This window comes from Penicillium oxalicum, chromosome VII, assembly GCF_001723175.1.
Source record: "Penicillium oxalicum strain HP7-1 chromosome VII, whole genome shotgun sequence".
Taxonomy (NCBI): domain Eukaryota; kingdom Fungi; phylum Ascomycota; class Eurotiomycetes; order Eurotiales; family Aspergillaceae; genus Penicillium; species Penicillium oxalicum.
The window spans coordinates 2,347,349-2,367,884 of NC_064656.1; the positions used below are offsets into that span (position 1 = coordinate 2,347,349).

The 20,536-nt window shown below is 50.4% G+C and overlaps 5 protein-coding genes across 5 annotated transcripts; 3 read left to right on the top strand and 2 right to left on the bottom strand.

The window, feature by feature from the left end:
• Window positions 1–323: 323 nt before the first annotated feature.
• POX_g09299 (putative UPF0442 protein) lies at window positions 324–2,882 on the top strand (the record flags this gene model as incomplete). Its single annotated transcript, XM_050118056.1, has 1 exon — window positions 324–2,882. One exon carries the CDS (start codon window positions 324–326, stop codon window positions 2,880–2,882), a length of 2,559 nt encoding a protein of 852 aa, XP_049966200.1.
• A 1,438-nt stretch (window positions 2,883–4,320) lies between these two features.
• Window positions 4,321–5,229, top strand: POX_g09300 (uncharacterized protein; the record flags this gene model as incomplete). The annotated part of the gene is made up of 3 exons (XM_050118057.1): window positions 4,321–4,531; window positions 4,803–5,025; window positions 5,145–5,229. The coding sequence occupies 3 exons, from the start codon at window positions 4,321–4,323 to the stop codon at window positions 5,227–5,229; spliced, it is 519 nt and encodes a 172-aa protein (XP_049966201.1).
• A 418-nt stretch (window positions 5,230–5,647) lies between these two features.
• On the bottom strand, window positions 5,648–7,198 carry POX_g09301 (uncharacterized protein; the record flags this gene model as incomplete). The annotated part of the gene is made up of 3 exons (XM_050118058.1): window positions 5,648–6,158; window positions 6,233–6,739; window positions 6,783–7,198. The coding sequence occupies 3 exons, from the start codon at window positions 7,196–7,198 to the stop codon at window positions 5,648–5,650; spliced, it is 1,434 nt and encodes a 477-aa protein (XP_049966202.1).
• Window positions 7,199–8,001: 803 nt separating this feature from the next.
• On the bottom strand, window positions 8,002–10,563 carry POX_g09302 (uncharacterized protein; the record flags this gene model as incomplete). Its single annotated transcript, XM_050118059.1, has 4 exons — window positions 8,002–9,687; window positions 9,779–10,073; window positions 10,153–10,306; window positions 10,470–10,563. 4 exons carry the CDS (start codon window positions 10,561–10,563, stop codon window positions 8,002–8,004), a joined length of 2,229 nt encoding a protein of 742 aa, XP_049966203.1.
• A 5,444-nt stretch (window positions 10,564–16,007) lies between these two features.
• On the top strand, window positions 16,008–18,586 carry POX_g09303 (uncharacterized protein; the record flags this gene model as incomplete). Its single annotated transcript, XM_050118060.1, has 4 exons — window positions 16,008–16,011; window positions 16,178–18,145; window positions 18,275–18,461; window positions 18,532–18,586. The coding sequence occupies 4 exons, from the start codon at window positions 16,008–16,010 to the stop codon at window positions 18,584–18,586; spliced, it is 2,214 nt and encodes a 737-aa protein (XP_049966204.1).
• Between the last annotated feature and the right edge of the window lie 1,950 nt (window positions 18,587–20,536).

Consider the following 20,536-nt stretch of genomic DNA (forward strand, 5'->3'; position numbering starts at 1 on the left):
ACAGAGTGCGATTGTGGAGTCCGTCTGCCTATTGATGTACCCATAGCCTCGGGTCGGATTGATCGCGCTGGTCGCCTCTTTTTGGGCCATCGATTACAGTCATATATCCATACGCAAGGAGAGCTTTCCTTGGGGGGAAAATGAGAAAGACCCGGGCGCAGCCTATTTGCACAGACTGACTTCGCATACATGCTGTTCTAAGCTCACATGAACGGAACTTGAATCTGTGGTTGAACCAACGCTCCTCGAAGATTGTGATTTATCGATCGATATAGCCCTCACGATACGCCCTTGCAACCTTTTGAAAGAGCCTGTGAGCCAAAATGTCCGGGACAGAAGATCATGAAAGGTGCACACATACTCCCGATGCAAGTGGCACTGAAAGCGACCGAGGATCTGCCTCGACTACCAAGAAGGAAGCGGAATCTCCAGAAGGAGTACCTCATCCTTTAAACGATCGTGAAGATGATCGCACGCATGAAAAAGCCAAAGTGCTGAGTGCGCCGCGTCATATTTATTTTCAATCAGACAAAGCATCGGCTCGAGAGGTCCCACGCAATGCACCTCTGGAGGATCCACGTGCCGAGCTGGAAAGAGCATACCGTGTGGCCATGCCGCATCCTCCGTCCATGCCATACGCCCATGACTCTTCAGACCTGGCAGTGGCTCAGACTCCAGAGCAAGGACTTGGACTTGGAGGAGGAGAAGAGACCAGTGGATATAGAAGGTCTGAGGAATCATCCCCCAGCCCGGAATCTTCTGAAAGGAAGACATCGGAATCCTCCACACTGCAGTATTTAAGATGGCGGTTTCATTCGGCTGCTCAGTCAGCCACACAAAAGCTAAGAGGGAAAGTTGCTTCGCTTGATGGGCTGATGGGCCGACCAACCAGTAATGGTGACGATCTACAATCTGGCGCTTATGGTGACAACTTGGAGCCCGCAAGGCAGCCGCCAGTCTCCGACACAGATACTAAACGAAACAAGCGTGATATGGAGAAACAAGAGGGCCAGCCCGAAAGCAGCTCTGAGGCGCATCGAATGGTGCGCGATTTGACGCACAGGCAATCTGGGAAGCGCCGAAAAATTCGAGCTCGTCCATACCCCCAGTCTGGAATGGGTCCAGTGGTCGGAGGAGACCAGTCATCAGTGCAACCAAGTACGCAATATCGCTCCGCCGGGGAAGAGATTCTCTCTCAATTGAGGATGCTAAATCGAGAGAATCAGCAGGATGGTGGAGCTAAGCCATCTCAGGCTCCGATTCAGCCCACGCCGGCCGGATCGTTCACTCGATCCAGTTCCGAGCCGGCACCTCTCGCACCAGGCAAAAGAAATAAGCAAGAGAAATGGTACAAACGCCCTCCGAACACATCCACTTCAACTCTCGTCGGTGTCTCCAACGGCCCCGGCGGTACAAATACCTTAGTTCCAAGCGAAGCCCTCTCAGCCGCGGCGCAACGCCGTGGGCAGCAGGCGGAAAGAAGGATTAACCGGGACGAGGAGATTAGGGTTACTGTTCAAATCGCCGAAATTATATGTCGTCAGCAATTCATTATTCAACTTTGTCGAGCATTGATGTTATTTGGAGCGCCCACGCATCGTCTGGAAGAGTACATGCAGATGACGGCAAAAGTACTTGATGTCGAGAGTCAATTTCTGTATCTTCCCGGATGCATGATCATGTCTTTTGACGATCCTACGACAAGAAGCACGGAGGTGAAGCTCGTTCGAGTCGGCCAAGGCATCGATCTAGCCAAATTGTCGGATACACATCTGATCTACAAAAATGTGATTCACGATGTGATTGGAGTCGAAACTGCCGTGCGAGAGCTTGATGATGTGATGAGGAAGAGCCCTCGGTATCCTAAATGGATTGTCGTGGTGGTCTATGGGCTAGCCACCGCCACTTTTGGACCATTTGCATTTCACGCCCGTCCGATCGACATGCCTATTATTTTCATCAACGGCCTGCTGGTGGGCTTGATGCAACATTTGGCAGCGCCTCGGTCAGTCCTATATTCCAACGTTTTTGAGGTCACATCCGCTGTTGTAACATCTTTCTTGGCGCGAGCGTTTGGTAGTATTCCTTGGAGGATTGTTGACGGAAAGCGGCAGTACATCTTCTGTTTTTCGGCGATTGCACAATCTTCGATCGCCTTGATCCTTCCGGGGTTTTTGGTCTTGTGCAGCAGCCTCGAACTCCAATCCCACCAAATTATTGCCGGGTCCATTCGAATGGTTTATGCGATTATCTTCTCCCTCTTTCTGGGCTATGGTATCACGGTGGGCACCACGCTCTACGGACTCATGGACAATGGCGCCGTGTCTGATATTAACTGTCCACCGGCGGGGGCTTTCGAGAATCCGTACATCCAACGCTTCCCTTTTGTGGCGCTCGTGACCGTGTGGCTCCTGATTATCAACCAGGGGAAATGGAAACAGCTCCCGCCCATGATTTTCATCGCATTGACCGGGTATGTCAGCAATTACTTCAGCACGAAGAAGCTCGGCAAGAATTCGCAGGTTGCAAACAGTGTGGGCGCATTTGCCGTGGGTATTCTAGGGAATTTGTACAGCCGGGTCTGGCATGGTCACGCTGCCACCGCGATTCTTCCTGCGATTTTCATCCTTGTGCCTTCCGGGCTCGCAGCAACTGGGTCTTTGATCTCGGGCGTTCAATCTGCCGATCAGATCAAACAGAACATTACTTCACACGGCTCGTCTGATCCAGCTCCGGGTGCTGGGCTGGCTGCCGGTAGTTCGGTGTTTAGCCTGGGCCTGGGTATGATTCAGGTGGCAATTGGCATCACCATCGGGCTGTTCATTGCGGCACTGGTTGTATACCCTTTCGGGAAGCGACGAAGTGGTTTATTCAGTTTCTAGCTTGAAAGTCTGCAGACGGGAGCTTCAATCCCCAATGGGTTCTCCGCCCCATGTCTGCGTCATGAGCGCTCCTCATCCAGTGGGAGCAACCTCTCTGCAACGACTTTCACTTGTCTTTAAGATCTTCTTGTCGAGCAAGTCGATTCCTTTTGGCTTCGATCGACGCAGTGGCAAAACGAGCAGCGACCTGTTTGGGGTCCAACCTTGATATGAAGAAGAGGGGAATTCTCCGTCTCCATATACACCCATGCTAGTTTCCCAGGCACGCATGCTCAGCTGATGTCACAACTGCTATTTTGCTTGTCGGTCATTCCGAGAAGATTGGGGATGAACACATGTCCAATGAATCAATGGCTTCCCATGCAAGGTCATCATCGCACACGACTCCACCTGGCCCTGATAAGCCCTGTTTGGGGGCCAGACTGAACATGTTGTGATGAGGCTTCCATTTTGTCGTAAACCATTCCCTGAAGATGTTACAGATTGAACATTGTCAACAACCTGGCATTTATTTTAGATCGTGGTCGAGCAATTCTTCTCTCAATCCCGACTCATTACATACCTCCATCGTGACGTCTCCCATTTTCCCTTTTTTTTTTCTCAACCTTGAGATGATGGGATGGAATGTCTCCCACGAGATTGTTGCATGTTGGACGGCTGACCTGAGGACAAGTAGGACGTATAATGAACCCTACGTGCGATGTTTGTAACACCCACGAGAGAAGCTCATTCGAGCACGACTTGCCAAACTTGCTCGCTTGGAAAAGCCACGGCCAGAGAAATGTTTTTTCTCTGTTGCCTTTTTTTCATTCTTTTTGCATGATTAGCGGGAGCGCCCGGGCGCAGATCGTCGGTGTGCGTCTGCACTTTCTATTGAATCGTGATTGTGCTAGTGTCCGAATCGGCCAACGAATCAGCCCCCTGTTCCTCACCATGTCAAGTGAGTCCAGCGTATCAATGGCTGATGCCTACGATCGGCAAATGCCGACTCGTGCCGGTGCACACAATGGAGGTGAGGTAGTATGCAGCGGGCTTATTACCCCCACTGCGTGCTGACCGTGCCGAGAGTAGCGGGCGGCGCGGAAGTCGGATCGATTTCCCTGTGGATTAAGCAAATGGAGTCCATGCGAATGATTCAAGCTTTGCATCCTTGTCCAACGATATGCCGGATTGAGGAAATGGAGGACAGACCCAAGTGGGGGACGGACATGTCAGGCTCCAGCTTCTGACGGGATTGGAGCCGGGGGAAGATGGAAAGACTCGACAGGTACAGCCGCACTCCGCATTTTTGGGTTGTACGATCACCAACACGGGGGTTTATAAAATAGGCTAGTCAGTCCCGCCCTCAACAACTTCGACAAATCTTTAGGTTTTGTCATTCCGAGCGTTTCTCCCATCTCAAATCCAACCTTCACCACCTCTCACGTATTCGGGCATCATGGTCAACTTTGCCTCCCTCGTCGCTCTGGCTCTGGCCAACTTGGCTATCGCCAGCCCGACCGTCTATCTGATCCGTCATGGCGAAAAGCCCGCTTCGGGCGATGGATTGAACGCCCAGGGCATGCAGCGTGCACAGTGTCTGCGAAATGTCTTCGGGGCGAACTCGCAGTACAACATTGGCCACATTATGGCACAGACACCCAAAAGCAGTACGTAAACGTCTCCTTCCGCAACTACTCGCATTGCAAGAATCTCCACCGGCGCCAAAAAAGAGAGAGAACATGATGCGCGGAGAAGAGAGGGGAAAAGGAGGCAATTCGGCTTGCGTAGAGAAGGCAGAACCCCCTTGATACCCGAGAGCATGCACGGTATTGAAAAAGAAGACATCGTCGTACCGGATAGGAGCCCTGGAACCATGACCAGTCCAAGCCAAGCACATATCTGAAATACATGGGGACTAACTTCTACTCCCCTCCAAAGGCGGCAAACGTCAACGTCCCTACGACACCGTCAAGCCTCTCGCCGCCGACCTCGGTCTGACCGTGGACTTGTCCTGTGACCGTGACGATCCCAAGTGTGTCGCCAACGTCGTCAAGGGGTACACCGGTCCCGGCAACATTCTCATCTGCTGGGAACACGACGCTTTGACGGATATCGTCTCCACGCTGGGTGATTCCGATGCGCCAGACTATCCCGATAACAGGTATGTGGTGTTGTGATGTTGTGTGGCCCACCTCCCCTATAAGAAAAAGAAGGAAAAGAAGGGGCAAAACATGTAAATCCTTTCATGCCTCTGGACACAAGAATTGACACTGGGATTAGCTTCGACATCATCTGGACCGATCCCGCGCCATACAACTCGATCGTCTCCCAGACCAGTGAAAACTGCCCTGGCCTGGACAACTAGATTGCGGCATAGATGAAAAAGGACCTGTTGCCATGGGAAAAACGATCCGAGATGCCCGCATATTTTTATGGTACTTGCTATACAATAGAGTATGATCAGATAAAAGACGCAGGAATGAACTTTCGAATGGAACTCCCCATCAGGAGTGGCACGGTGTGCAACGAGAAAGGTAAATAGTCGAACTAGGGAGAAGAGCCAACTGCTCGAAAGGACTAAAATCTATGATCTTTAACAAGGTGTGATGATAAGTTAGTGTACCACTTTCGCCGGATGGCAATCCAAAGGTCAATCTAGAAATTAATCATACATTGAATATTATTGATCGTTCCAGATGTCCTTCTCGCCGGTGATCTCACTTGGAAACATCCCCGTTAGGAGAGAAGCAATACAGAAACACGTAATCTTCACGACCAAGCCATCAGGAAGAAGGCGGTATTAGGGTGCCATTCATGGGCAAAATCTCGGCTTTATTCTCCGCGAACTGAAGCTTCTGGTCCTGCCAGATAGCGAAACTGAGAACCTCGAGCAGATATCGCTCGCGATATATGAAAAATTGCTTTCCCTCCCGACGAATGAAGCGGCATGCGTGCTCTTTTAGGATGATCGCATTCCGGGAAGACTTAGTGGACAATTGCAAGATTGTGTGCACCGAAATGGTAAGCTCGGTCGAGTCAGCTGTGTGTGACAAGACCTCCGACAGAATCTCCTTTGTCTTTTTATCCCGAGTCAACCACTTGCTGTAGTTTTCCATCATACCCTGTGTCTCCAAGAATCGCAATATCGATTCCAGAGATTGCACATCGACCAGCGCAGATGGTAAAGTCGTATGGCTTTCAGCCAGTTGGTGTTGCATTGATATTGCAAGCTGGAGGTCCTCGATGAGCAAATGACTTTCAAAGCTCACCTGCGGGTCCTGGTCGAAGAGAGGCCTGTCATAGCCAAGCTTTTTGCGCCAGAAAAAATTGACAGCAATCAATGAGACAATGCAAGGGATGAGCATCACGTATCCCCACCATCGCTCCGCAGTGACCATCGACGCGACGCGGCACCGGCAACCAATCCGTTGATTCCGTTAACGGTAGAATGCCACTGGAATTGACGAAGCCGGTAGTGTAAACGACGCTTGATCTCGTCATCCGGACAAGACGATCGAACAGCCTGGAGTTGTTGTTGGAACCGGTGTATCAGATAGCCAGACCAGATGCCGTTGATCAGTCCAAACAAGGCAGCAAGGCCATTTCCAATGTATCCGGACAGAAGGTTGCTGGCGATGAAAACACGATGATTCGCACCCCCGACGGCCATCCATGTGCCGACCCCAACAAGCATCGACCCGAATCCCATCAGTAGATCCATCACGATACGATCGACGACCTCAGTCCCAAGCTCACGAGTATTGACGCCAATTCTGCTCTGCAAATATTTTGCCGTCTCTTGATGGGAGCTGCACTTGGCTCGCTGGTGCTGCAGTCGCTCTCTTTCTGCCCTCAGGAGCTTGGCATTCCGCAGGCTGAGCCGAAAGTCCTGCGCAGCAACGAATACCATGCACAAACGCACATGTTCCACCAATACCCATCAGCACCGCCGCAAATCTCGGTACGGGGATTTGATTCCACACATTGGCTGCAAAGTCTGCTGCATTGGCTAGCTCGAGGTATCCAACGCCGGCGAGGAGGCTGTTTTCGTATTGTCTCTGGTGCAAGAGGCGGAACCGTCCCCGACGACGAACGAGTGTCACAGAACCATCGCTGGACTCTGTTCCTTCTGGTGCGCTCGTTCTGGTAGAAATTTGGGGCAGTTTGGGTAGGACGGAAGGTGGAGACTCCAAATCGGCTAACTCGACATCCGTGGCCGCCCGAGAGTCTGGTGTCAGGAATGCATGCTGCATGTCGAACTCGCTGGATGATGGAGTCGGACGTGTAGGGTGAGCAGTGAGGAGGGTCTCCAAGGATGTGTGAGATGTCGCCATGTATAGAGGATACAGGGAAGTTGAACCTGAGGTGACAGAGTGTTGATCATGAGTGGTGTGGACAAAGCGATCTATGCTTCTGGCAAAAGAACAAAAATGACATCAGCTTGCGAAGTCGAGGCAAATATGGGCAGACAATCTGTCTCGTAGAGACCCCCAAGTGACATGAGAGAGTGAGGAATTCTTGTCCAGCACATGAATTGTTCAGAGGGAAAACGGTCGGGTCAGGAGGAAGAAACGGAAGGAGAAAATAGCGAGTTGGAAAGACATACATACCCGGGCAGACTACCAGGGCTGCTGTGGCAGTTGACGACTATGGGGTACGCCCTAGTCCTGGTACAGGTACAGGTACTCTTCCACCAAGTCACTTCCAAGCCCCTTTCGTGGGCGGGGGAACTACCTTGCGTGTACTGTACTGGGGGGGCTCGACGAGTCAACGCCCACAGGAGTGGCTGCCTACCGGGAAAATCGGCTTGGCATTGCCTTGTAGGGCTGAAGGCGTCTCCACCAATTAGACTTTGGGTCGTCCGAATCGGGATGACGAAAGGAGATTGACTGTACTTGAGTCGGGGATTACGAGACGAGAAAAACTCGGTCACGCGCGTGGGAAATGGCATATGCCTGTACTTTGGGGAGCTGTGTACTGTGTCAGGAGATGATTCCAACCTGATCACCCATCTCTTCCAAGATTAGGCCATCCACCTTACAAAATACAATTCTTGGATCTATTGAAAGGGCGAACGAGAATGAATTCTGAGCGAAGATACCAGCTCTTACTATGTAGTCAGGTCGGCCATCCTTTGTCACGCACCCTTCTCTCCTTTATTTTCCTGTCTAGGTTGACTCAACGCGCGAATGATCTTGACGCCCGCGTCAGTCGGATCACAGTGCTGGCTATCCCAGAAATCGGCTTCTTGGTCGGAGCCACGGAGATCTTCATTGATGGGCTGCTGCTGCTGCTCCCTGGTCGGCGAAGGAGACCCCTCCGGTGAGACGGTGGTGTCACTACTGTACACGTCTACACGTTCGTGGAAACGCACACGCTGGCGTACCCGCCTCGGGGAGTCAGGTGAACAGTAGCGTGACTGCTGCATCTCAAGGTAGGCCTTGCGCACCGCATATCGGCTAGCTTCCTCGTGACGGAGAGTATCGGTGAGAATTTTCCGAAGCACAGAGGTGGCAGTGAACCGAATGCCCAAGTACGCCTGTTCGGCGACGAAGATGGTGAGCAGCAATGACGAAAGGCGAACCTCAGAGATGGGCCCCCGGTAGAGGTGCACGATGGCTGCTGTTGACAAGGTGCCCAGCCAGGCGAGAAAGTCCAGACCAAGGATGCACGGCCCGATCGAATCAGCTCGCACTGGGGGAGGACGTTGACATTCCAGGGTCAGTTTGAAAAAGTCACCCCGAACCTCAAGCCAGTTGTTCAGCAAAAACCCGAGCGGGACCAGTGGCCACGCGACTCCAAACAGTGCCAGATAGCCAAATTGCACGCACATCTCCAAGATGTCGTCCTCCACCTTGTATTCTTCAGCACTAGCTTCGCTACGAACACGACGCATGAAGGCTGCTTCATGAGGAGCATCCATCAGCAGTAGGTCGGTCGCTTTGGAAAAGCTTCGTTGCCGCTTCAATCCGGCCTTGTGCTGGCGGTAATCCTGCCATTTCTGCCAAAGCACATGTTTCACATAAGGAACCACAATTTCCTCCATGAAGCTAAAAACCTGAGCGGTCATTGAGAGATAAATGACCTCAGCCTGGAAGCGAGAGGTGTCCACCTCGAACTCTTTGTTGCTGAATGTTTCGATTCCAAACCGGCTTAGGATATCCAATTGGGGGACAATGCGATGACCCAAGGGCACATAGACGTATGCAGTGAGAATGGTCGGCAGGAAAGAAGTGATGAAATGCATGACGAAGGTCTTTTGGGTGTGCGCAAGATCGTGTAGATCCTGTGTGCGGTAATTCTCGTATTCGGTCAGTCGTTTGGCGATACCCGTGAGAAAGGAGGTGATCGCTGGCAGAGAGAGCGAGAATAAAATCGTCGGAATAAACTCGAGGTATCCCTTCAAAGGACCATTATAAACTTCGGAAATAAAGACCTCACTGGCAAATGTGACCACAATCAGCGTGCCGAGAGCAATACTGGCGACACTTGCAAATGGGACCAGCAGAAGTTGGCGCAAGAGCTGTTTCCAAGCTGGAAACACATACTTGATCTCGCCCGAGACCGGATCTTGAGCTTCCTTCTCCCATCGATATTGCGCGCGGTTTACCTTGAGCTGTCCCACTCCCTTGACATTCCATCGCACGCTCAAGTCCAATTCCCGGATTTTCCAAAACTCAACAAACACCACGCACCAAACACAGAGCGCGATCCCGTAGACAATTGAGTATGGACTGAGGAACCACCATCCGAGTATACCTAGCGCCGCGGGAAATGATAAAAATAGCGAGTAGCAGTGAATAAAGGCAAAATAGAATGCGACCTATTGAGCATTAGAAAGTCAATCTTGGAACCGCGCTTTTTTTTGGCCAAATTCTCAGACCGATGGCAATCATGGGGTCATCTGCACTCGCCTTCTCGCCAAATAATGCACGAATAGCATCCAAATCTTGCATAGTAAGGTTGGTCTTTCGGTTCCACTGACTCATCAAATCAGAGCAGGCGTCTCGATCATGCAATGGGAATGACGCTGTGATGTTTTTCCATTTCCCTACCCCCGGAGTGATCCCAGCACCACCCAGCTTGGCGGGCCAGGTCACAGCATGAAACACGGATCGAATCTCCTCCGAGGGCGTCTCGGAAGCGGCAACGGTGTCTTCGTGACCGGCGGGTAGTGAATGTGTGATGCCAAATAGCCAATCTTTGATTCTGAATCATATGCCAAATATATGTTTAGTTTCCAGAAAGAGCAGTACAGAACTTGGGCTTTATCTAGCACCAGACTAACCTCGATTGGTGGACCATCTTCCCTAGGCGATCTCGGGGTACATGAATGCACACCAGCAACGTTGAGCCATGGCCATGGCGGACCTGTACTCGAAGGCCCGCTTTAGTCAAATCCTGGATAAGGCTGCGATATTCTGAAATGGCTTCCGTCTGATCTGTCAAGCTGTCAGCAATTTGTTTGTCAATGGGAAAGAATGTGCCATCTGTGACGACAAAGACGGTCGAACGAGGTCGAAAGGCAGGTCCTTGAAGTGGGGACAGATGTAGATACCGAGAGATAGGGTAACTCCGAGTGCAAGTTCATCATCTTAAGCTTACCGAGTTCGCTGAAATCATATTGCAGAATCCAATCAACCCCAAGGTTACTTTCCTCCTCGTCGCTGTGCTTTGTCCGGCCGGTAATCCAAGACATCTTGGTCAGTCAGTGGGCGCCGGGTTAGCCCTGACGGGTACTGTCTCAATCCGAGTAGACGAGAATATGTGCAGCCGCTGTTTCGCCGGCTCTGTATACCGAATGTAGTGGGCACTGAATAGAAGGGAGAAGAAATGAGTTATCAGTAAGGCTGGAAGAAGAATAAAATCCAGGAAGTGGATGAACGAAGGTGATGGAAACTCCAAAAGGGGAGAAGCAAAATTGTGGGGAAGTTCAGCCCTGTGAGAAACGAACGGGTGTAATTGCTTATCTTATTAGGCAACTGTGAAGCCGGCCTTGTCGGATCAACCCTGGTGTGCCAATTATATCGCCACCTTTGGCCCTGGCAGTGGGAACATTCGTCGGGGTCACCAGAAACGTTGTTGGTGGAGTCAAAATGAATTTGCGCATTGACAATATTATTCGTATGTACCGCTCCCTAGAAATGGGAAAGGATCGGACGCTACTCTGCTTTTTCAGCGGTATTTGCAAGAGAGGGGTCGATGGTATTCTTGCTGTATAGTGGCCCAGGGGCCAAAGATTAATTTTTGTCTGAATTAGCCGGGTATATGACCACACGCATACGGCTTGTTTGAGAAAGCGGGCAAAAACACTTTGTGCCGTAATTGATGCCAAAAGAAAGTAATTCGTGCTGCGCACTATGAACTTGTAGAGCGATAAAGTCCACCCACCCGAAGCGTATCGCCGACTCATGAGCCAAGCTTCAGCCCTACAGGGGGAGTACAGCAGCAGGGTGCCTGCACATATCACAAGGATCAATACATGTGCCTACAATAGTGAAGGGTCAACTACGTATACCCGACAGGCATACGTAAGTGATCATCAAGTCTTTTTCCCTGTATACATCGGTATTTCGGCATCAAACACTTAGGGACAACAGGTCTCTAGTGTAAAACTATCGGGCCTTCTTTTAAAGGAGCCGCCTCGTTGAAGGTATCTACTATATCAAATCAACTTTCTTGTTGTGTACTATAAATAAATATCCTACGGCATAGTAACGTACACATACCTGTTATTCGCACCGCTGCAGGGTGCTATTGTATCATTATTTACAACACGTATCCTCACCCCTTGCAAATTAATCCGTTGAGTTGAATGTTGCCGACAAGAACGCTGCTGCCTGAATTAATTGTATGCCAAGAGCCCCGCAACGGGGCAAGAAATGGAATCTTTCCAGGCTTCAAAATTACAGGCAGACCGAACTCTTTTGATAACATTTCATTCACTTGGATCAACAATAATTATAACTGGATATACTATGTATAAACACTCTAATTCAGCACCTACAGAGGGAGGAAGGTTTTGGTCTTATGGCTTTCTGTGATCATTGCGGGTGGATCTCGTTGGTGAGTAACTGACCATACCGGTGAAATCACGTCACGTGTGTACCACGAACATTCGTCCGAGTAGAACCAGACCCCAAGGGATCCACAACTCACCAAGTACCCTCAAGATATCTCTTTCTTCTGCTCTCCTGTACCGGGAATGGCTTCGTGTTAGTATCTAATATACCATCGCGACGCCGAATCTCACAAATGACCGTGATTCATAAGCGACGGAAGACTAATCGGCAGATCAAACTTGGGTCCTCGTCATTTGTTTCAACGGGTAGGGCTTCCCTTAGCCAAAGTGGATCGAGGCGGCGTGAACCCGAGCTTCCGATGTTGATATCCGATGATCCGCCCCTCGTACCTTACCTTGCCCAGCCTATCTAGTCCTGCGCCAAACTGATTAGGGAGAAAAATAGTCAACTCGCACTGTTAGGAATAAAAAATGAATCGAGCATAATTCGGTAAGGTTGCCAGACGATCCTTTCTATTCCCAACTCAGGCTTGGCATGATTTATAACTCGTGCCGCCTATCATCAATCATGCTTCCACTATCAGTCTCTGCATAGATAGAGATTTTTTTTTTTTTTGCACAGAGAAGCTTGCTCTGTTTGTCTTACTCGATAGCTTGATTGGGGCCATCATCCATTTACTTCCGTATCACGATTTCTCTTGTATCCCGGAAGAATCCCTTCACTCACAGCGTCTTCGTATCATTCTATCGCGTCACCTTGGCTTAGTCGTCGAGACAATCAATCCCACGTCGAATTCATCTCACCTTGCTCACTTTCTTTCCTCATGTCTCTCTCACCTGCTCTCCACATCATGTTCGGAAAATCCTTCTACGGTCCGAAGATGTCGATCTTCCTCAGCGCCTTGCTGTTCTTCTTTGTGTTCCTCCCAACCTTTCTCGTTCTGGGACTGGTTGTACTCTGCTTGATACTGGTTTATCCAGATATCAAAAGAAGGCGTGCATCCACCCACGGCACGGGTGAACACAGCCCATAATCTCCGGGATGCTGATCCCTGTCAAGTCAAGTGTCCCTCTCTGAACAACGCCACCAGGTAGGACCTGAGACCCTTTCTCGTCCCCAAAAATCAATATTCTGAGCCTTCAGTTGACGTGCATGATGCCAGTTCTTTAACGTGACGTTTTGCGGGCCGCCCGGCGATACCCCTGTCCTCTTTATGCCCCAACATCAAGAGGACCTCCTCCGCACGCTTCAAAGCGGGGGATCTGCAGGCCATGATTTGTTTCTGTTTTTGTTTCTGTTCTTTTTTTTTTGTGGTCTTTTTTTGGAATCTTTTAAGAACTGGTTTTCTTTGCGTGGGTGGCGTTAGAGGGCACTTTGGCATTCAGCAAATGATTCTTTTTTCACGATTTCATGAAGACGGCTTCAAAATGTGCCAGTATTACTTAATTAGCGCAACCAATACTTCCCCCCTCTTCTTTTGACCTTCTTTACACCTCTTTACGGCAGTCTTGGCTGTGCTCGTGGGGCCATTTATTACATGAAAGAATCACGTTGATTGAGGCGTATTATACCCGCATGGCAGTGTGCAATTCGAGATCCACAGGTACAGGCTCCGCGACATAGAGCATAATTCATCAGCTTCAAGCTTATTGCACATCCTTGACTCAGTTCGCCAAATACTGGTCAATAACAGAGGCCTAATTCTACCCGGATGTGTACGTGGTACTGACAAATTTCTCTTCGCATTCTAAGTCACAGTGTATGCTCTGAGCATGATGAAATCTCAGCTAGATGGGTTATACTGACTACTTATATCCTTGTCCGTAAATTATTGACCGGAAAGAACGAGCAAGTCGCTGAACTAAAGGCTCGTGGATCTCACCTAAAATATCCCACCTTGTCGCCAGATGTCAAGCTGAGTTATTTGTACACTTTCTAGGCACATCGATCTCTATTGACCAGGGCAGATGTCCATTCCAATTAGAACATCAAACCTATGGGTTTCTGATTAGGTTTAGGCTTAAATCAGTACCTGGTAGGTATCGGCTCTAATATCAATTGGGAGTAGGTCTCTGTGGATAGAGTAGTTTATTTTGTTAGCCGGAGCTTTGAACTCTCTAAACATGTATTCCATCCACTCGCCAGAAACCGTTGATGCAAAACTTTTTGACAGATACAGAGGTGGAGGTAGGCTGGGAATCATTTAACCTGAGAGAGCTTCCATTTATCAAATCTGCACCAGCTATCTTCTATTAAATTACAAAATGCAGTCGTTGCAGTGGAAGTTGAATCTTTCTATTCTGTTGTCCCCAAACCAGTGGCAACGTGGAACGTTCATTCGGCAGGCTTAGCTTCCTGGAACACCATGATGTGGCTGAGCAGCATTAGTCATTGTGGCGTCGCAAACGTCTCAACGGGAAGGGGTAGAATTATGTGGTGACTGGACCGAGCACACAGTTGAATCAGGGCCATGATTCCCAAATCCATGACCCTTAATACACGTGTGGTCATTTGATTTTTCAATAGTACAACCATATGCCTTCCTGTCTGTTTGAACGCCTCAGCTTGAGTCATCCACGTGGGGGTTCAAGTTCTGTCACCTAACACTCTACTGTGGCTGTGTCGGCTACTCATCAGGTGACCAGCAGTGGAAAGTTGGGGTGGATCGCAGATTTGTTCCCAAAATAAGTCGCCGGGACTCATTTTCCAGACCACTATTTTACGAGAGCCGGAGAGTTGCTCTCCTCCGTCAAGGTCTGAATATTTGGTGCACTCAGAGAGACATAATTAGTATGCAGGACAAATCACGTTTGATTACGGGGCTTTAAAACGAAAGGCATTGGCATCATCCACACGAGTCGATTCAAGCAAAACGTTACCCTACAAGGCGACCATTGGAACCCCAGATCAATGACATCATGAATTGGCATTTCGGCTGGGGCTGGCCGCGGAGCAATGGCGGTGACATCTTCAGCCGTGTGGCTACCGCTACAACCAGGTCCGGCAACTTTTGCTTCACTTGCTGATTGAGTAGTGTGGCGCCATGATATGAAACTGGATAGTTCACAACTGACATAATCCTAACATCTGTCGAATCGCAGTGCTAGGCGGTTGAAAGTCTGGATCAGCCTGTTGATCATTAACTGGTTGTCGGATCTACATCGACAAGGGAGCCCCTTGACTGTAGGGCAGCTGACGACGTAAACCAGTATCCCATAGAATAGCTTCTCTAAAAAACTCGCAAAGAAGAAGAGGAACTTTCCACTCTCAGACTATCAGCCCACAACTGGCCAATTTCTAGCAGAATAGAATAGTCAGAACCCCTTAGCGATTTGATCTTTGCGATTTACCACTCCTCCGTGACGATCATCACGTTTCGAGATCACCAAATCAGCGAGCCCAACATTCACCGCCCAATGAGACTGCGTGGCTCGGAATTTTGGCCACCGCAAAAAGTGGATCCGTCTGTTTTTCCTCAAGGCGTTTTCCTATGATCCTTCCTAATTCCGGTAATCATATCAACGCATGTCTGTTCACCCATTCTTCTCCTTTGGAGAGTTCCGGAAGGGTGAACGCGTCATTGTGTACATAGTCCTGTTCTCAATAATTCATGTTCCACAGACGCGGTTCAAATGAACACATTTTCTTACCAACACTCTCGAACACGACAAGGACGACATTGACGTAGCTCAGATTACAGGACCTTGCAACCCGATCATAAAGGTGGAGCGCTTATCTCGAGGAATCAGGAGTATCAACGGAACAGGTAGAGCTTAGCGTCTCACAGAGCACGCTTGAATTGGCGAAACGACTCTAGCCTGTTCAAGCAGCCTCGTTGTTGGTTGGCGGAAGAGGACAGCATCCAAAAGCGACGAGGCGGTCCGTGGCGTCTCTCAGCCCAGCTCTGGGTCCCGTCCACAATTCCTCGTTCTGGAAGCCTCACCCAGCGCCAAGATACCCGCCAAGGCTCGTAATAAATACGGCGTGACCCGCTCTGTACTCCCCATTTTGTTCCCATACTTCGAGCTTTGTCTCCCCAGACAACTCTCTCACTACTACGCATCTGCTTCACAGGCTCCACTGCCTTACTCTTTGAATCAGTTACTGGTTCCTCTAATACATGCGTGAGTTCCTCCTCTTCACACAGCTGCTGGACATTCAAGATTCTTTTGATTGCTCGAACTCCTTTCTCTTTTTTTGGGGGGTTTGAGGTGTTTTGATGGTTGAATGTGACCGACAAACGGTTTCATCTTGCGTATCACATCGCTGACCGCCCCCCCCTTTCTACAGACCGTATCAATTCGTGGGCGAAAGCTCACGCATCCTCTCGTGACCAAGCCAAGCAACCTTCCATCACAAAGCCGTCTCCGAACCAAATACCCGAAATCCCATCCACAAAGGAGTCTCCCTCCACTCTACAAGATGATCAAGTGACTTCCAACGCCTCGGGCGATGCCCCAGTGGCAGCACCCGTCGAGGAGGAACATTCAAATACAAAGCCAGGTCTTTTCAACCGCATGCGCCTTGGCTCCGGCCGCTTCGTTAGCCACACCAAGGATGCTATCTGCCACAGCTGGGTTAATGTCCTGTTGATCTTTGTGCCTGTCGGCATTGCCGTCGAGGCTGCTGGTCTGAATCCAGCTGTCATCTTTGCGATGAACGCTGTGGCTATCATTCCGTTGGCGGGATTGCTTAGCCATGCCACCGAAAGTGTTGCCAGCCGGCTCGGTGACACCATGGGTGCCCTGATCAATGTCTCATTTGGAAATGCTGTGGAATTGATCATTTTCATCATCGCTCTCGTCAAGAACGAGATTCGGATTGTCCAGGCATCTTTGCTTGGATCAATCCTGGCCAACTTGCTGCTGATTCTTGGCATGGCATTTCTCCTGGGTGGCCTGCGATTCCAGGAACAAATCTACAATAGTACTGTGACCCAAATGAGCGCGTGCTTGCTGAGTTTATCAGTCACCAGTCTTCTTCTGCCCACGGCCTTTCATGCCTCCTGGAGTGACCAAAAGGATGCCGAAAAGTACACCCTGAAGGTCAGTCGAGGTACAAGTGTTGTTTTACTGCTGGTGTACATTCTGTACATTGTCTTCCAGCTGCGGACCCACGCCTACCTATACGCCAGTATCCCTCAACAGATCATCGACGAAGAGTCTCATCCGGGTGTTTTGGCGGAATTCATGAACAGCTCCTCCGACTCGTCCAGCAGCTCCAGCGATGAATCAGTCAACACTACCAGCTCTTGGACCACGGCCAAGCGAATCAAGAGGGCCATGAAAAATCGCCGTCGCCGCAAGTCTAGCCTGAGCTCCAAGGGTACTGCTTCGAATCAGCCCATCACCAAGAATCGTTCCGTGGAGGAGCCGCAGGCATCAGCAGATAGCTCTATAACCAATGCTGAAGTCAATTCTTGTGCCATCGATTCGGTTGACGAACATCGTTACGATGCCGATGACGATGCTGGGCAACCATCGGAATTCCTGTCTCGAGACTTTGGTATTCCCATGGCCCATGTGTCCAGTGCCCCTAGTGCCCGAGAGCGCCATCGTGAACGCAGGAAGCAGCGCAAAGCGCGCAAATTGAATCACACCCGGGATCAGTCAGGCCCTTCAACGGAGCGGGCCGATGGAACCCGACCTTCTATGACCGCCTTCCGTTCTACACCGGTGTTCACTGACCCCGTGATTTCAACCCCCAGCGCAATGGACGGGACCAAGCCGGCCAATCCCAACGCTGAGCCGAAGAGGCGCCTGCCCTTGGGCCCCCTTCCTTCTTTCCTGTCCAACACTGTCTTTGCCTCCCCAGTGCCAGGTTCAGCCCCAGTGCCAGGAGCTGACGCTTCGCGCCCGGGTCTATCTCGCAGCAACTCTCTACCCGCTCGGGTGGGCCGTCCACCGCCTGTGGGCAACGCTGTTCTTTATGCCCGGGGGGCCGCCCGTGTGACCATGCCCACTGACCCGGCCAGAACAGCCACTGAGGCCGGGGAGGCCGAGCCGGAGATGTCCCGGACGGCTGCGATCGTGATGTTGCTGCTGTCCACGGGGTTGGTCGCCGTCTGTGCAGAGTTCTTGGTGGATGCCATTCCCGAAATGCTGAAGAACTCCCCCGGAGTCAGTGAGACCTTCATTGGTCTCATTATCCTGCCTATTGTGGGCAACGCGGCAGAGCACGTCACCGCGGTCAGTGTCGCCATGAAGAACAAGATGGATCTCTCAATCGGTGTCTCTGTGGGAAGTAGTATCCAAATCGGTATGTCCACACAACTCTTTTGTACCCAATTTGTCTATTCCCCCCTCCTTCTCTCTCTCTCTCTCTCTCTCTCTCTCTCTCTCTCCAGAGCTTGTTGATATCGGGCATCTAACGTTCATCACCTGCTAGCTATCTTTGTGACGCCGCTTGTTGTCCTGTTGGGCTGGTGCATGGATAAGAACATGACCTTGTATTTCACCTTGTTCGAGACCATCTCCCTCTTCGTCACTGCGTTTGTGGTCAATTTCCTCGTCCTGGATGGCCGCAGTAACTACCTCGAAGGCTCGCTTCTCCTTGCTGCCTACATCATTATTGCGTACGTATCCCTTTCAGCTCCTTATATTTCTTTTTTGTCTTATTTCCCCGTTCTAATTTTGGGTTGATAGACTGGCCGCATTCTACTATCCCGGCGGCGACGAGGCGAGTCAAATAGCGGGCTAGTATGCACCGAGGCGAGCATGGATCCTCGCAACCTGCATTCTTTTGTTTTTCCCCCGTCTCTGAGGGAGCTTCAATATATGTCTAGATAGTTCGTCATGAGTCCAACCGACGTCGACGTGGAGCGAAGAGCTACTGTTTTCCCAGGGCCTCGCCACGCTTCCCAGTCGTTGATTATTTAGTTGGGGTCACACATGATTTACAATTCAGAACCACATCCTTAATCCGATTTTCATGTGTCCCTGACAAGCACCTTGCTCTTCCTATTCTGCATTTCAATTCTCCCGCTCTGCTCAATCGAGACCCACTCCTCTTTACCGTTTCCACTCTTCTCCTTGCCATGCCGAAGATAAAAAAACAACAAAAAGGGAAGAAAAGGGGGAAACGAAAAAGAAAGCAAAGGAAAGGAAAAGAAAATAAGCGGCTTTCCCTGTCCCTCCTCACAAAGCGAGCCGCCAAGTCTGTACGGTGCGAGTACGACGAAACTTGGCGTGACCTGTCATTGACGGCCTTGCAGTATGACTCTTGCCTTGGATTTAACCCCCTCCCCTTTTCACTTGGATGTGGACACACCAGCCACGTGTGATCTTCCGAGTGGCAGTGTCCCTCCCTCCATGTGCCACATCGTTTGCTCGGCATCCCTGCAGCCCCTCCACTAGTGGGCGCGCACTAGCCGCACCGCGACAGGACAACACATGTGACTGGAGTTTTCATCCCCACCCCGTTGGATGAGGGAGGTAATCGATAGTGATGTGTGTGGTGTTTGGAATGGAATAATCAGTGTAGCGGTGCCGTCGGTCTTGGAAAGTCCATCGTGTTAGGCTGGTGGCTTTCTTTTTTAGGAGATCACATGTAGACTAGAAGTGAAGGAAGGGGACCAGGATGAGATATTAGTTTGCTTGATCGTAGTGATTTGTCCTATTGGTAGGAGGGTGCGTCTTGAGACTCAGACTGGACCGGGCAGGGCTGGTGGGGATCAAGGTTAGGTTCAAATGTCGTCGTGCTTTCCATACCCACAACTGAGCTTGACACTGATGGCCGATCTCGTTGCGCCGCGATGGTCAGGTCAAACCTGGTTGGATTGGAAAGGTGTAGATTGGAGTGAAAGACTACTGCTACATACGCATGTCGAATAGGTGCGTCAAATGGGAATCTTACTGGTGTGTGTGTCTACCAAGTGAGATGCGTTGGCCTTTCTGACGTCCGGTGTGGGTTCCACTTGTGTACCTGCTGCGTCTTGGCGGTTTTCGATCCTCCTGAAAGAGTGTACTGGACTCCAGGTTGATGTTGGATGATCCGATACATGGACTCGTCTGACTGCACTCGTAGGGAACACAACGGCCCGGGAGTTGTGAGATAAATACACTACCTAACAACTACCTCTAGTCGTTCAGGGCGATAATCTTCCTCTTTTCGTGGTATTTTTCTTTTCATCGCAAAGATGACCACACACAGCTCTAGTCGAGTGTTTTATCCTCCAGAATCTGTTGTGTGTACCGACATGTAGTTGGAAATACAAAGTACCCGATAGGCGCTGCATCATTTCATCCCATCGTGATGTAGACAGGAATGTTTCCTAGCCACACGTCCCGTCCGATTCTCAGCCCTGAAACGCCCGCATCTGCATAACGGCTAGGGCGTGCCAACCGCCCAAGGGTACCCACCCGGAATCAGTGCGGGTTGAACTCAACCTGCCAAGCCACATGGATTCGCATCTGCCTAATCCGCCCCTCTCCACGTCCAAGCACGACACAAAACTCCCCGAAATTGATGACTGGCCGGATGGTGGGAATGGTCGTGGCGCCCGTCCCCCCTTCGCCCCTTTTTTTCTTTTCCCCCTTGTTTTATCTCTTCATTTGTAAAAAAGAGTGGAAAGGAATGGATAGACTGGAGTGGACTGGGTATATATAATTCTGATAGTTGAATGGGACAAGTATTTCCTGCATCGTCTCG